At 45.3% G+C, this 16446-nt stretch overlaps 1 protein-coding gene across 1 annotated transcript in view; it reads left to right on the top strand.

Moving 5' to 3' along the window:
- The window catches only part of efna3a (ephrin-A3a), a 65229-nt gene extending 53213 nt beyond the window's left edge, over positions 1 to 12016 (top strand). The window contains exons 2-5 of the mRNA XM_061093011.1: positions 614 to 915; positions 2238 to 2303; positions 4816 to 4893; positions 11898 to 12016. Coding sequence (XP_060948994.1) covers positions 614 to 915; positions 2238 to 2303; positions 4816 to 4893; positions 11898 to 12016 — 565 coding nt within the window. The remainder of the gene's footprint in view (positions 1 to 613; positions 916 to 2237; positions 2304 to 4815; positions 4894 to 11897) is intronic.
- The last annotated feature ends 4430 nt before the right edge of the window (positions 12017 to 16446 follow it).

Raw genomic sequence — 16446 nt, 5'->3', positions numbered from 1 at the left:
AAGGGGCACTGAAACTTTCACTTCAGCTCTGAAGCCTCTGTAGACCAGACGGACTCATTTCGGTTCGGTCCATGCGGCCCACGATGACCACTTCCTCCCAGCGCCTCCCTGAATTGAGACTACAGTCATCTCTGTACTTTCCAGCATTCACTCCTCATGAAGCCCTCCCTTGTATATGACAATAACATACTTTTTTTTGCCTATGGATTCCAGTGTGTGACGTCTGTCTGCATTAAAACTGACATTGTTGATTTGAACTCTTGGGTTTTGGCCTGATTCCTGTATGTGAGATTCTGTTCTTGGTCCAATCATCACAACACACTGTCGTGAGAGAGCTGGAACTGGAGATAGATTCCAGTTCGATGGCTTCCGAAGATTTACCTGTGAACGTCTCTTCAGCTTAGTTTATATATTACACCCTGTTTGTTTGTCAAGTATCGGAGTTACCAGTTTAATTTACTCTGGTGGCTGAACTAATCTCATGCTGATGATGAAACTGAAAGATTGAAAACAACGGATTCCTTTGAATAAAACAATTGATTATTTGCATCCCTTACTATCCTTTTGTTCCATTTACTTAATTCTCTATATTCTCTGTGTATTTTCCAACCAGGCTACGAAGGGAGGGCTTCACGGTGCAGGTCAGCGTTAACGACTACCTGGACATCTACTGCCCTCACTACAACACCAGCCAGCGAGGGACGCTGGAGCGCGTCACAGCCGAGCAGTACATCCTCTACATGGTCAGCTACCGCGGCTACCGCACCTGTGACCCCCAGCTGGGCTTCAAGCGCTGGGAGTGCAACCGGCCCCACGCGCCTCACGCACCCATCAAGTTCTCTGAGAAGTTCCAGCGCTACAGCGCCTTCTCGCTGGGCTACGAGTTCACCGTGGGCCAGGAGTACTACTACATCTGTGAGTCAGCCGGCTGGGATGATGCATAGAAGAGGGTGCTGCACATTTAATGTCTTAAAGGTTCAGTGTGTGGGATTTATTGGTATATAATACCTAGGGTTGCAAAATTCCGGGAATATTCAAAGTTGGAAACTTTCCATGGGAATTAACGGGAATTAACGGGAATATACGGGAATGAATAAACTGGAAATGTTGTGGGTAATTTATACTAACTGTATTAACCTTATCATATACAGACATAAATATGAACATTTTGTTTTGTCATAGGCTGATTTGAGCCCTGAGGAAACTTTGGGCACTTGACTATATGCTTCTGCATCGTTGTGTCGTTCTTAACATAGGTCTTTGCACAGTATTTGCAAATGTACACAGCCTTTCCTTCTACATTGGATGGGGTGAAATGTCTCCACACATGAGAGAGTGCACGTGGCATTGTTCTGTAGAATAAGATGAGAAAAAAGATTGTGAAAAAACACTAATGCAATGCCAGAGATATAAATAGTTAGCCAAACAATTGGAATCGTCTGTAAACATTTTTTACAATTGATGGATAAATCAATGGAAATAGGCTAGATGAACAGATGAACAATCCTCAATCAGCATGCTAATATATTTTATGATATATCAAATATATAAGCAAACTTCCCATGGAAAGTTTCCGGAAATTTACCGCAAACTTTCCGCCCCTTTGCAACCCTAATAATACCTCTCCTTTCGCCCTCCCTTTCCGAAGACGTAAGGGCTGTTTCTGAGAACACAATGAAATCCCAATGAAATTTCGAAAAACTTTGGTGCTAAGGGCCAAAGCCAGTGTTGGTGTTTTGAAAAATGCAGAAGTCACTGCTCTCCTGAATCTTCTGGACATTTCCCTGTTGTTGTAATCACACGCCTGACTTGGAAACTCCTGCAGCTTCATTCAACTTCACTGGCCCTCAGGTGAACCAGTGACTGTTCTGAATCCAACCCTGAAACCATGACTTTGCGTAAAATAACCTTTCTAATCCTCATTCTAAAGTAGCAAACAAGTTAATTCTTAATTACAGGTGACTATACACTAATGAAAACATGATTATGAACATTATTTTGAACATAAATAGCTGATTCCTGCACACTGGGCCTTTACATCTGAGATTATAATGAGGATAATGTCTCATCAGCTGCTGTCAGAGTGTGAGTGTTTCTAATGGATTCTGAGAGTTCAGCTGAGGACGGGCTGCTGCTGATTTGCAAGCGCTGCAGTTCTCACAGCTGATCGTCCAGGGCGTTGTTTCCTGCAGAGGTCACAAGGTTGACCTGTGTGTGTATCTGTGTGTGTGTTGCAGCCACGCCCACCCACCACCATGGCCACAGCTGCCTGAGACTGAGGGTCTACGTCTGCTGCTCCACCGGTGAGACCTGATAACTCTACCCCCCCCCCCCCCCCCTTGTTTCTCCCACTCATTTAGCACAATTTCCTCTTCTTTCTGTGTCACTTTATCTCCATCCCCCCCCCCCCACCTGCTCTCTTTGTGTCTCCCAAGCGCACAAAACACACAGAGAAACAAAGACAAAGAGGTAGAGAGAGAAAGAACCAAGATCTGACAGTCGTGTGTCTCTCTCTCTCTCTCTCTCTTTCTGTCTCTCTCTCTCTCTCTCTCTCTCTCTCTCTCTCTCTCTCTCTCTCTCTCTCTCTCTCTCTCTCTCTGATGATGGCATCTTCTCCCTGGCAGCGGCGCTTTGAGCGTGATGCCTTAATGTCGCTCTGTCTCGGGGGTTATTACAGTAATGCTCTATCTCTCCCTCTCTCTCTCTCTCTCTCTCTCTGTCTCGGGGGTTATTACAGTAATGCTCTATCTCTCTCTCTCTGTGAGTGACACTCTCTCGTGAAGACGTAGAAAAAAAAAAGACAACAACAGGTGGAGCCTGAGAGATGCAGCTCCTTTCGGCCCACCTTCCCCTTTATCTCTCTCCCTCTGTCACTCTCCATCCTCCTCTTCCTCTGCTCTCTTGACCATCTCCCCCCTCCTCCTTCTCCTCCTCCTCCTCCTCCTCCCTCGCTGTCTATCTCCTCCTCTCCTCTTGTTCTCTCTCTCCTGATGCCTGCTGCTCTGTGTAGAGTGTGTGTTATTTTTACCCCGGTATAGCCGGCTCTCTCTCTCCCCTGCAGCCCTTTGATCGGGCGAGCTCGGCGCTGAAAGCCTCCCCCTCTCCTCTAACCTTGTCAGCACTAATACATCCCACACTTAGGCGAGTGTCAGCCCCTGTGTACACATCACCTTAACACCAACACAACCCCCCCCCCATGCCAGTGTCACGGCTAATCTATTGATGTGTCTGCCACGTTTTTTGCTTTCGTGTGTGTTTGTGTGCAATCGCCGTGTGTGTGTGTTACTTTGTCAGCTGTAGATTCAAAGCGTGCATGTGTACGTGCATGAACGGCCGCGTGTGCATTCAGTCGGTTCACCGCTCCCAGCCTCTGCCCGGCGAGGTCAGGTTAACAGTTTGCCGTCAGGCGCGCTGTGGATCTCTGCCGCCCCCGGAAAAACCTTTTTTTCATTCTCTCTCTCCGCGCGTCTCGCACCTCGAACCTCACAAGATAAGAAAGAGATGTGAATATTCATGACACATGCTTTTCATCCCTCAGTCCTCATCCTTCCGCCGCCGCCAAGGCCCAACAGTCTCCTCAAGAAACCACATTTACATTCACTGGATCCAGAGGTTTTTTTTTTTATGTGGATGTGCAACAAATTGCAGACGCTCATGAATATCTGTCCCCTGAAGTGGTCTGATGTCCTGAATTATAATCTGAGAAATTAACCGAAGTGTTGAAAAGCTAAAGAAAGTGCAGTGAAATAACAGGTTCTTTCCTGACCTGATCGTCCTCCGTCCTCAATATTTCGTATGCCCAGTAGTTTTTGTGTAATCCTGGAAGCTAAAGCTGATTTAAGACATGCACAGAACTCCGGAAAATCTCCTCACCTTCTTCGTAGGGGCTGCATGTCAGAACTTAAATGTTTTCTGGAGATTCTCCTGCCTGAACGCTCTGGAGATTTTCCTTTTTTTTCAATGTTCCTGACCAGAGAAACTCCTAATTGATTCATACGTAGAAGACGAACTCTGGAAAAAGTCCAGACCCGATTTGATGTATATTCTCTAGTATTCATGTCTGAAATTGTCCCTAACAGTCAAAACTAGGGCTGGGCAAGTTAACTCAAGTGATGAGTTAACTCGATTGTTTATCCGCCAATTATTTTCTTTTTTCCTGTTCTGCAGCAGTCAGCAACAGACTTTCACAAAATAAAAGCCTGACTTTCACAATAAAACAATAAATAATCAAACCTGAGTGAATGCGAGATAAAATAATTAATCGAGTTAACTCATCACTTGAGTTAACTCGAGTTAACTCCATTGAAAGGAGTTAACTTGCCCAGCCCTAGTCAAAACAAACAGATGTTAACACAACCGTTTTGAAGGATGAAACCCGAACCTCTCTTGCGGCGTTAATTAATCGCTGACAATGTAAAATCTCTTTGAATGTCGTCTCTCTCTCTGCAGCAGAATCACAGGCAGACATATTTAGTTCCCAAAAGGCGGAGACACATGCCCATCAGCAAACCCACGCGTCTTTCATTCATGTGTAATGTGGCAGCGCTAGACTAGACCAACAGTAAATGTAACAATGGTTTCTATCTTCAGCTGGAGGCCTGGATTCACAGTCCAGACTCTGAGTGGCAGGGACACACTCACTCCTGTGTTCTGCTATAACTGTACATTATTTAACTCTGCCTGAAATATACTTTTTTATTTAAATGGGGTTTTTCGCTGACTTTATTTCTCTCCTTTGCTTTATTTCTCCCTCCTCTTTGTTCTTCTTTATCTCTCTCTCTGTCTCCCTGTGTATATATGTGATGCCTCTCTCAGTCTCCCAGGCAGATGACGACTCCAGTCAGACTTCTCCCGACTACACGGTCAGGCCGAACATCAAAATACACAACCTCGGTGAGTGACTGGACGTTTGTTTCTGTGCTGCTGCAAAAGGAGCCGCCGCCAATTCCCGGATGCCGGTCAATATTTGGCTGTGGCTGCAAAAGCTTGATTTGTGCACCAATCATTGTGGAAAGGGAACCAACCATTTGTTAGTTTTCTATTTTTTGTATGACCGGAAAAAAAGAAAAATCCTCAGGCCATAGCTGATTGATGAGCAGAGCCGTTATTTTCGGCTCTGTGAGTTGTGCAATAAGGAGGAGGAATCATGAACGCTGCAAATGTAGTGATTCAGCAGCACAGACCTACACTTACATCCTCAAATGAACTAAACACAATAGATAAAACGTCCATTGTGCAACATTAAAGTCTAATTTCAGTTTATTACAACTTGGGTCCTATTTTCATATTAACTCTAAAGCAGTTTTGGTTCTGATACCAACGTTTTCATGCAGTTTAGTCAGTTTCACCATAAAATTCACTGTTTCCTCTGTGAGTTGCATTATTTAATTCACGTGGGGACATAGAGTGGGGACATAACACCAGGACGTCCCACCAGGACGTGGAGAACACATCATCACGATCCCGGCGCTCTGACAATGTCACATCATGCATTTTCTGCTCGATTCAGCAAAAAGCATTTCAGCATCTCAGCGTTCACTCTGTACTTTCAGCAGGAAATGCATTTTTCTAGCTGTTTTTAATGAGTTGCACAGGGTGAGGCAGTCGAACAAAGACTATGATCTGTAAACGATCAGGATCATCAGCATGTTGCTCACCTTTGTTTTCTCTTAAACGTCCTGTGGGTTCTTTTAAGACCTCTATCTAACATCTTGTATTACCCCATCAGACTTTAGTGATGTAACTACCATCCCTGATCTCAGATATTAACCTGAAGTGAGTCTCATTAGTGATAAGGAGGATGCAAAACTACAGTCCAACTAAGTAGATAAGCAATAACAAACCAGAATGATCCTTTTAAATGCGATCTTCTCCAAAGTGCAGCACACTTACACACACACATACATTCCTGTTCCTCCACACACATGCCACAAGGTCAGCAGAGGTCTTTTCAGGAATGAATGGTCCGTGTTTACCTAAGGAGAGAAAGCATGTCAGCCAGAGAGGCAATTGTGCAGCTGAGTGGTTATGTAAACCCTCTATTTCTCTTTCTCTTCCTCCGTCCTCGTCTCAAACAAAAGCCTCTTTGCCGGGAATCATTTAGCACGCTTGTTTGCGGGAGCTGTAGGCAGCGTGTGACGAGGGCTAAGAGAGTGTGACCCGTCTGAGATGGAAACTGAGGCCGGCCGAGTCAGAGGGGGGGGGGGGGGAGCTCTCGAGCCGTCAGCCACGAGTACCTGCAGAGAGAGAGAGAGAGCAGGAAAGTGAGGAAATAGAAGAGAGGGACTGAAAAGGGGGGGAGAGGCAGACGTAGGCAGGACGAGATAGAGAAAGTGAGATAAAGAGAGTCGGAGAGATAAAAGAGAGGAAGGGGGCCGTGAAAGAGAAATGCGGCGGGAGACAGTCTGACAGGAAGAGGGACAGATAAGGCCGAGAGAAAGAGGAGAGACGGGCCGGAAAAAACAGATATAAAAGTGAGAGTGGGGGCAGAGAAGAGGGGAGAGAGGAGGCAGAGGAAGAAAGAGGAGCTCGGTGGTGGGCGAGTTGCTCAGCACTAACTCAGGCTGGAGCTTATACGTAGAACTTAAAAACCACACACACAGGCAGGGAATCATAAAAGAGGATAGCCTCCAGCGTTGTGATGCATTTTGCTGAATACATTTGGAGGGATAATAAAATCAGGACACACACACACACTCATACACACACACACACACACACACCCACACACACAAGGAACCTGATGGCCCCACTGACCGCTGGACACCCACTCTCTGACTCACCCTCAGGACCAGACCAGCCCACAGACTGGCTGAGCGTCAACAAAGCTTCCCCCCCTCTCTCTCTCTTTCTCTCTCTCTCTCTCCCTCTCTCTCTCTCTCTCTCTCTCCGCGCCTGTTTGGACTCGCTGTCGTCCTCGTAACTTTATTATTAGCTTTGCACCTACTTCACATTTCACCTCACCACAGCGTTGAGGATGATTCCTACATGTTTTCTCACTGAGTTAAAGGGATAGTTCACGTAAAAAGGAAAATTCTGTCATTATATACCCATCACTATGCCGATGGAAACAATTTTGGAGTTTCAGGGGTATACGTTGTTGCGGACAAAACTAATAAAATTGAAGTAACTGGGGACCACTTCTTCAAACTTAAAAAAAAATGTCCTTAAGCCCCGACATTCAAATTCGACTTGAGACAGCATCACTTACACCAAAACACATGTTTTCAGCCTAAATGTCCTCAGATATTCTCCTCCTGAGTCAGATACAGATGCATTGGAGCTCACTGTGACCTTTGACGTTTTGAGATCTAATCAGTTCATCTTCAAGCCAAACTTTGGAGAAATTCCCTAAAGGCAGATTTGAGATATCATGTTCCAGAGGCCAGAAGATGTGAACATGTGCACTTAATTGTAAATCATCGGAGCTCCTGAGAAGTGGAACTAGTTGTGATTTGGAAGTCTACAGCAGCCTTAACCTTTGACCTTTGTCCACTAAAATCGAATCGCTTCATCCTCGAGTCCAACTGAAGGTTTGTATCAAACTGGAAGAAATTCCCTTTTGGGGTTCTCAAGATATCGTGTTCCCAAGAGTGGGAGAGACAGGCGGCTCGAAAACATGTCGGCTGCCACCGGGTGTCAGCGGCGTGGAGTCGTACTGAACTGGAGTCAAAGTTTAAGTGTGACTTGACTTTTCTACTTTCTTTTTACCACACAACTCTATTGTGCTTGTGGCTGTTTTCAACATAAATTACGAAAAGCAGAGATTAGTTACGGCTGAGCATCTTCTAGCAAACTGCTCTCAGCGTAGATCCACAAATGGGGATTCAGAATGTGTCCTGCTGCTTCCTGCTTGAATTAATCATGGCTTGATTGTTTCCTGCAGCAAAGCTTAGTAGACTGCACGTTTTTCCATCTGTGACACATTCGCCCTCAGACACCGGCCTCCTATATTGAATGTCCGCTGCAGCCGTGTTCAGGTCGAAGCTTTGAAACGTAAATCAGGCTTCGGACCAGCAAACACAACTGGAAACAGATTTAAGATGCAGAAACAGAAACAGACATTAGCATGATTGGTGGCTTGTTATGAGAAGATTTTATCAGAATCCGTCATAATTCAGCAAGAAAACCAAAGACAAGGTGATATTATTTCAATATGTGCAGCTGAAATATTCAGTGACCAGAGGAACTGAAGTGCACGCAGAGGCTGGAGCCGTCCTGTAGGGGCCACAGGTTCGATTCTGACTCGACTGACTGGAGAGTGTTCCAGCAATAAAGGCAGTACCCAATAATCTAAAAGACAAAAAGATACTAGGTGCTGATTATTATTAAAATTTTAATTTCAATATTATAAGTATAGCACTTCACATAAGGTCAAGAACTTAAATATTTTGGAAAAACAAAACAGTTTCCAAAATAATACAGAATCTAGTCTCTGCTTATCTACATTTTCACTTAATTCAATAAATTGTGTTCATGTTAAAGTTATTTTTCAGATGAGGGAGGTTATTTCATCTTGTTTTGTTTGGACCACTCAATAGAAAATGACGTATCCATGGGATCTTGATTTTTGACCCAACGAACCAGTTCTGATGAACTGTTTCTCTTACTGGTGGAACTCAGCACCACTGAGCTTTGATCTATTTATGTTTCTGAACATATTGTAGATGTGGGCGTTGAGTCAGACGCCTGAAACCAGTCTAGTCGCCTCGTATTGTTAAAACCGGCTTCGTCAGTCACTAGATTCAGAACAAAGCACACTTGTCACTTTGGCTTTCACTTTTGCATCCTCCCAGTTGTAATATATATAGTATTGTGTTTGATTTAGGATTTACATTATAATAAGCTATATTTTATTCAAGCTTTTTCTTATTTTATATGTTTCAATGAGCTGACCTGTTCTTCTTGTCCCACACGTTTGACTCATATATGACAAATAAAACTTATTTTACCAGTGGATGTTTCTTTTTACATTACATTACATGTCATTTAGCTGATTCTTTTGTCTAAAGCTTCTTACATTTTTAGTACACTCAACATTTATGAGGGGCCAGTTAGGGGTTCAGAATCTTGCCAAGGACACTTTGGCATGCAGATGGGGAAGAACGACCACTTTACCCCCTAGGCCACACCGCCCCCAGCCCACCACCTCTTTCTAGACACACTGGGCTTTAACTCCTCAGGTTGTAATGGAATAAAATACCAGTGAATTGTGACTTTGCCTCAATGTTTCCTAAACCACTCCTGTACAAATCTCCCACTGTAGCTGAGACCATCTTCTCGTTCCCTCCTCTGTGCTCGATGGTCGTGGACGTGCGATGTAACGGTTTGCTCTGGCATTACGTTATCCATCCGCAGGCATTAAGGGACAGAAAGTAAGCTGGGCTGAAAATCCTCCCATCTCTCCCACTGACCTGTGGAGCTGTAATGGTTCATGATGGGTCCTTCGCCTCGTGTTGTTTACACCTCACTGCAGAGTCGGCCATCATTGCGGCGCTGGTTGGCACAAGTGTTTATCCGACCAGACACTCTTCTCCCTCTCATCGACAGTCTAGTGCCGGTGTTTTTTTTTATCTCGCTGTAAACGCCTCGGGCGGTTTCACCGTGGACAGGAGGGCTGCCCTCGCATGCTCGTCTGTTGTTGTGCGCTATACAGAGCGTGTTCGGAAATTGATTGCCGTATCCCACGATTGTGCTGTGATGTTAAGTGTGGTGGCGAGGACCTTCTGATAGCTCGTTATGGCCTGAGGCGCCTGACGTCCTCCATATTCATCTTGCAAGGGCGGCCTCCCTGAATAACAAGGGCCTTGGAGAGGTGCACATTGTGCAGCTTCGTGATTGTCAAAGCTGTGGGCGCTGACAAAAACAAGCGTGGAAGAGTCTGTGCACGGAGCTGTGGAGTTGTTTGTGCAAAGATAAAGAGGAGGCAGCTTCCTCTGCAGGGACAGAGTCTGGTCCGAGTCTGTACATCTCACATCTGACGCGACCTCTCGGAGAAATGCACCGAGCGACCTGTAGGTGCCACGTGAGACAGTGCTGCTTTGTCTCATCCCTCCTGCCTTCACTCAGTGTTTTCTGTTCGAGGTCACCGGGCCGGTGTGAGTGTCAGTGTCGTGTGACGGCTGACAGGCAGACGCCTTGTGTTCCTTCAGAGCGACAGTGACGCGGTCTCCAGTCTCACGCGACCGGGACAAACCAGCCGGACCAGACGGTTCACTGCGAGACGGAGGAAAAACAAAATTCCGTACATTCAGCAAACATCAGCTGTCATGCGGTTGCCGTCCCTGTCTGTTATCTTTCATCACCGTCCTTGTATTTTCTTGTCGCCTCTTAGTCTCATTATATTCTGCAAATTACAAACAAGGCTTTAACATCATATTAAAAAAATCGAATCTTATAAACACCCTGCTGCCTTAATTTGATGTGTTCTCTCGAGAGCCCGGTGGCTGAATGGTGATGGTGCGTCCTCCACGGCAGCAGCTCACAAATAAAGGGCCGAAGAATAAAACTTCCCGGTGATTTTGTTGTTGACAAAACTGTGGCTAGAGTTTTAATAACAGCCATTAATTCATATATAATATACCGGTACTCCCAGCACCGGCTGCCCGCGTATCCCAGGGTCAAGGGAGCGACAATTTAAAGTCTCCAATTAACCCAATCTGCATGTCTTTGGACTCTAAATGGACTGTATTTAAATAAATGCGCAGTAATTATGTAGCACTTTTCTAGCGCCATCGACCACTCGAAGCTCTCTACAGTACAAGTTGTATTCGCCCATTCATTCCTGCAGAACCTTTTCTGTCACACACCATTCGGTGGCGTTCAGTATGTTGCCAGGGACACTTCAGAAAGAGAGCTGGAGGTTAACAGAGCCAGGAGGAGCTGGGAGAACATGCAAGACCCTGGTCAATTCAGGATTCCCAATGAAAACATTGCAGTAAAAGTTTTTCTCAGGAGATATATATCCTTTCCTCTCTCAAAAAGTATTTTCTCCTCTCTCCGGTGTCATTTTAAGATGTTAAAACGAAACCACTCCCCAAAAACACAATTTTTTTAAAATCACTGTGTCGCATCTCGAGGCTTAAAACTCCTCCATCATCCGAGCCTTTCACTTCCATCTCTTTTGTGAGTGTCTGGCATCAGAAGGAAAAATTGCAGCTTTCTTCTGCACTTAGTTCGATTACTTGATGGAGGAAAGAAAACAGGTTTTGCTCTTAACGTCTCGCTGCAGCCTGTCCTAGAAACTCTGATGTGTTTGTAAGCGACACGGCAAAGAGTGGTTGTTTTTGTGTTTTATTTTGGCGCTGTAATAACCCTCTAGATATAATGGGAAACATTACGTCCAAACAGAACATAATGACTCTGTTTAATCCACTTTTTTTTCTTCCCCCACCCAATATTACTAAATGTGTCCTCGCAGCTCTTTCTCCATCTTCCCCCTCACAGCTAATGTTCTGTTGTGTCTAATCAATGGCACGGCCGCAGTAATTCGGTTTGATTGAAATCCCTCTAGGATAAAAACATTGCTGGTGTGAATAGAGGAGTACATGAGTGGGGGGGGTGGGAGGGGAGAAACATTTATAATTTCCCTTCCCACGGGGGGGGGAAATGGCCATATGTGGCAGTGCTGATGATAATTGGTGGTTTGTTGATAATTGCATCATGTCTCTTTCTCTGCATATGTTAGAAGAGGATTTGCATGCATCACACGCTGCCTTTTAGACTGATGAATTAATAATGGAGTAATGGTTGGTTTCCTTCTGTCTGGCGCGCACTCACTTTCTCTCTGGCTCTTTCACGCTCACTTCGTTTTCTCACTTTCGTCTTGTTTTTTCCCCCTCCATCTGTGTCTCTCTCTCTCTCTCTCTCTCTCTCTCTCTCTCTTTCCTTCTCTGCAGATGAATTCAATCCTGAAGTTCCCAAGCTGGAGAAAAGTGTCAGCGGCAGCAGCCAATCACGTGACCGCCTTCTTCTCACGATGGCGATGCTGCTCCTGTCGTCGGCGCTCTTGTCCTAGCGACCGTCGACCCCGGAGCGACGCTTCACGCATAGCCTTGTCCAAAAGGGCTTTCGTATCCACCTCTACCGCGAGTTTTTCCACGGAATCACCGACGTGAATCTTAGAACAGAACCACAATTGAAAGAACAGACACAAAAAAAATGAAATCAACCCTTGAATTTAACTTAACGGAACTCAAAGGAGACAGGAGAGGCCTTTTTTTTCGCTGTCGTATTTTACTCTCCGTGTGTTGTTGGACGTTATTATCATGTGAATACCACAGCATTTTCCATGCAGGTGCCACAACTTTTGGAGATTCAGAAACAGGACTTCTCTGCTGCTGCTGTTGTGCCCGACAGGCGAGGGAGAGAAATTGGACTTGTAATGAGTTGGATGTAGAAGACACTCTCTTAATGTAGCGTGGATATCAAACCACCTGAGGAACTTAAAGAAGGTGGCACATGTAACAGGAGCTGAACTTTGCGGTGGATCTTTTGCGCCAAACGGATTAAACTCTGCTTTGATGTGGCGAGGAGCGAGCTGGACTCTGTGGAACTGTGCTGATCTCACCTGGACTTTACAGGATATTCATATAATCAGTGAGTGATGAGAACCGCCGCCACCGTCCCCGGACACAGAGGAATGTTTTCACACCGGAGCGAGGGAGGCGTCGGTAATAAGAGCCCGAGGTGTTTCTTAAAATACAAAATAAAAAAAAATGGGAAAAGGGAGAGACTTTGCGAGGATTTCCACAGGCCTTTCAAGAATCCATTTTCTCCAGACGCCAGAAATACCCCCCCGGCTTTGCGATAGGTGCCGATGCAAAGCCTGCGTTTCTTAGAAGATAGCGAGTTCCCTCCGAGAACTAGTCCTTGGTCTGCGTTTCCTGCCTTCACACAACCCCGATGAAAAATGCAGACCCTGGACTAGTGATTCGAAGGCACTCGGACGTGGTAGCTGTATTAGACGTGTGTTTTGTTTCGGACGCATTTACCCTCCGCACTCGCCGTAGATTCTCCCGATGTCAGACGTTTCCTCCTCGCAGCCAGACGCCCAGAACTCGCCGCTAATTTACAATCCTTAAAAAAACCTCTCTAGGTAGCAAGTTCCCTTTCAATCCGCAGACAACCCCCCCCCCCCCCCCCATCCAGTCCTTTTCCACACCGGAGGTTCCCAGCCATAGTTGGCGCTGATGACCATTACAGCAGTCGCGGTCACCATGGAAACGACCCCATACAGTCGCCAGAGTGCGGCAGGTGCCTGAGGAGACATAGTGCTTTGAGTCTCAAAGTAACGCTGCCGCCATTTTATAATAATATAACGGGGAAAAAAAAAACAAAGCAAAAAAAAACAAAACAAACACGTGTGAATGTGCAAATAGAGTTTCACTTTTTTATATTGTAATACAGGACAACGTAGGCTGGCAGTAATCAGATTACAACGTTGTGCTTTTTAAATTGATTTCCTTTGACAAATGTATTTATTTTAACATTAATATATATTATTTATCTACCTAATTTATTAGTGTGCATTTGTAGGCCTTTGCTCAATAAGCTCTTGTGCCATTTTTTTATTCTTTTTTTTTTTTTATTTAATTTTTTAAACGGTGGAATTTTTACTGCAGCATTTTTTTGCTTGTGTAGATAAATAGTCGGATGTAATTCAGCCTGACGGAGAGAGGAGGGTTATTGGTTTTGACGAATCAGAGGGGACATACACTCAGTTACACTACTCTCATGTAACAGATACTGCAAACCACATCATGTTGCTGAAGACCATGTCACAACCCAACATGTGAACGCACCAGACAGACGATTGGTGATGGGAGGGAGGCGTTAGCTCGAGTGCTGCTCTTGTGAAACGAAGGAGTCTGCATTGAAATGTACATTTATAAAACATGCCGGTTGTGGAATGTGCGTGTGTGTGTGTGTGCACAAGTGTGAATGAGTGTGTGTGTGTGTGTGTGTAGGAGTGCAAGCAACAAAAAAGGAAAAAAACATATGTGTGCACAGTCGTGTGCGTATGTATGTAGAATGTGTTTGTCCGCGCTTTTTCAAGTATGTGGCATTTAGACATGTTGGACCCGTCAAGGCGTCGTCTGTAGGATCTGAATATGCAAGTGTGTATGAGAGGATGTGCTCTGCTGTAATGTTAGTTCACGGGGGGGTCGGGCGGGGGGGGCGGGAAGCGGATGAAAAGCATTTACTGACGTTGGAGACAACCACTAGAAATGTGTTTACCTTCGACAAGAATGAATTCAAAAAAACTAAAAAAAAACTGTAAATTGAACCAAGAATGATTAAAAACGATGCCAATTAAAATGTTTTTGCAAATTTAATTGTGTGAGTTTATTTATTATTTGCACGACAAAGTGTTTCTCTGCACGGTTTTCCTTTTCCCTTTCCTCCGTCTGCCCTTTCTTTATCTCAACACCGACTCCTTCACCTTCACTCGCCCTGCAACTGTTGTTTGTTTTTCCTGAACACCACTTGAGAGCAGCTCTCTCTCTCTCTCCCTCCTTCTCTACCGCTCCACTTTTAGACACGGCGGTTGTGAGCAGACATGCAAACAGACAGTAATCGTGCTGCACATATTCTCAGAGTAAAAACTGTCACCCTTTCGTACACAGCCCATCCTCAAGGCCCCTGGCTTCGGAGTCACAAAACACCTCCTCCGCCGTAAAACCTAATGACAGCTCGGGGGGTAAAGTCGCTGCTCCGCATCACATATTCTATCCTTCTCTTTCTTTGGGGGGCTAAAGAGAAGAGAAAACACCTGCGAGCCATTCATGTCTCCACAAATCTGTCTCCCGAAGTCGCTCTGCTCTCCCTTCGCCCCTGTCGGCCTCTTTCTGATCTCTGAAGGCGGAACAGAAAGAAGCTGACAACAGGGAGGGACACGGGTCTCAGATGAACTAAAGTCCACGTCAGGAGGAGACACAGGGGCCAGATAAGATTTAGTCTTTGATGCCTTTGATGATCAGGCCTGAAATCTCAAAGAACGGTCGAGGTGATTCGGCTTTGGGCCGGAGGTTTTTCACTTCCAGACCCGGGTCAAATTATATCAGGAAACGTGTGTGTGTGTCTGTGTGTGTATGCAGAGGGCTAGTGCCAAGAAACTTTCTGAGTTAATTAAATGTATTATTCCCTGATTGACGACTTACTTGACATAATGTGAGTCGCACTTCACCAGCGAATTGATAACGTCGGTGAATGCCAGTTTCACAGCTGTTTGGCTCCTGTGTGAGGCAGCAGCTCCTGATTCTCTCTGACAGTCTGATAATTGCTGAGTTTTACATTCGGTCTTGGCTTACAGTCCCTCTGCCAACTTATAGGTTTGGACTTGCACTTAAACGTTTCAGTGTTCTGACACCGGGAAACAGTGGAAGGGTTTTTACGCTTCTGCTCCCGGGCCTGAGTTGACAACTTAAACAGGCTTTTTAAATTTGTTTTTCCTGCAGCAAAAGGGGGCCTGCTGAGTTTTTGGCAGTGAGGATGTTATGCAAGGGATTAAACAACATTATACCGAAAAACTCCCTGTCTGGGAAAGTTCACGTTTTGCTTGTGCCTAAATGAATCATTAATTGGTTTGCTTGTTATTCAAATGAAGGCACCGGAGAGTTGCTCCCCGAGCCGCTGACACACGGATTCCACCGGGAGAGAGATTCTACCCAAGTGCCGCGTCCAGCGCTCTAACCGAGGAAGACATTCCATTAGGCAAAGGAGATGACCTCTTCTACGTTTGGAGACATATTATCATTTTCTGAATCATTCACTGTGAGATAAGCCATCTGTAGCATGAGCAGGCCCGCCGCCGCTGAGAAGAATTCCCCTGACAAGCCGCAGCGTCTGGCCCAAACAATGAAACAGATGCTTTCTCCTCGGAGAACTTGTTACAGCTCACGACATCAACGAGACAATCACCGAGACAAGTGCTGCCTTCGAGTGCTCCTTGGGAACTTCCAATTCCAGGTTGGGAGTTTTCAAAAAATGAGTTGTGGCTCATTAAAAACGCCTCTGGCCGGAAAAGTGATATTCAAATCAAAACCTGTTTGTTTATTTTGTCTTTTGTGTTTTTTACTTTTGGAAGAATAATCCCCAAAGAAATGTGAGTTGTTTTTGTCCAGAAGCAACTTCTTTGCCTTCACATGCCTTCTAATCAGGGATTGCTCAACAGTGAATACTCGGAGGCAGGAGGAGCGGAACCACCCCCCCCCCCCCCCACCCCCCCTCTGATTGATGACCAACCTGTGCAACCCCTTCGTGGCAGAAGTTGTACATTTATGACAATTGCTTGAAAACAGATGTCAAGATTGACACTAAATGCTCCTCACTTTACAATCCTCACTCAGATTGTATTTGTGATATATGTATTTCTTGGAAAGCTTGAAACCCAGAGTCGCCTGCAGAGACAAGCCCGGTTAAGTCTTTCTCTTTGAATTATCTCTG

The sequence above is a fragment of the Limanda limanda genome, chromosome 19 (genome assembly GCF_963576545.1).
Source record: "Limanda limanda chromosome 19, fLimLim1.1, whole genome shotgun sequence".
NCBI classification, from domain to species: domain Eukaryota; kingdom Metazoa; phylum Chordata; class Actinopteri; order Pleuronectiformes; family Pleuronectidae; genus Limanda; species Limanda limanda.
The sequence above is the reverse complement of the archived record's forward strand: the minus strand, read 5'-3'. Positions and strand labels throughout refer to the sequence as shown.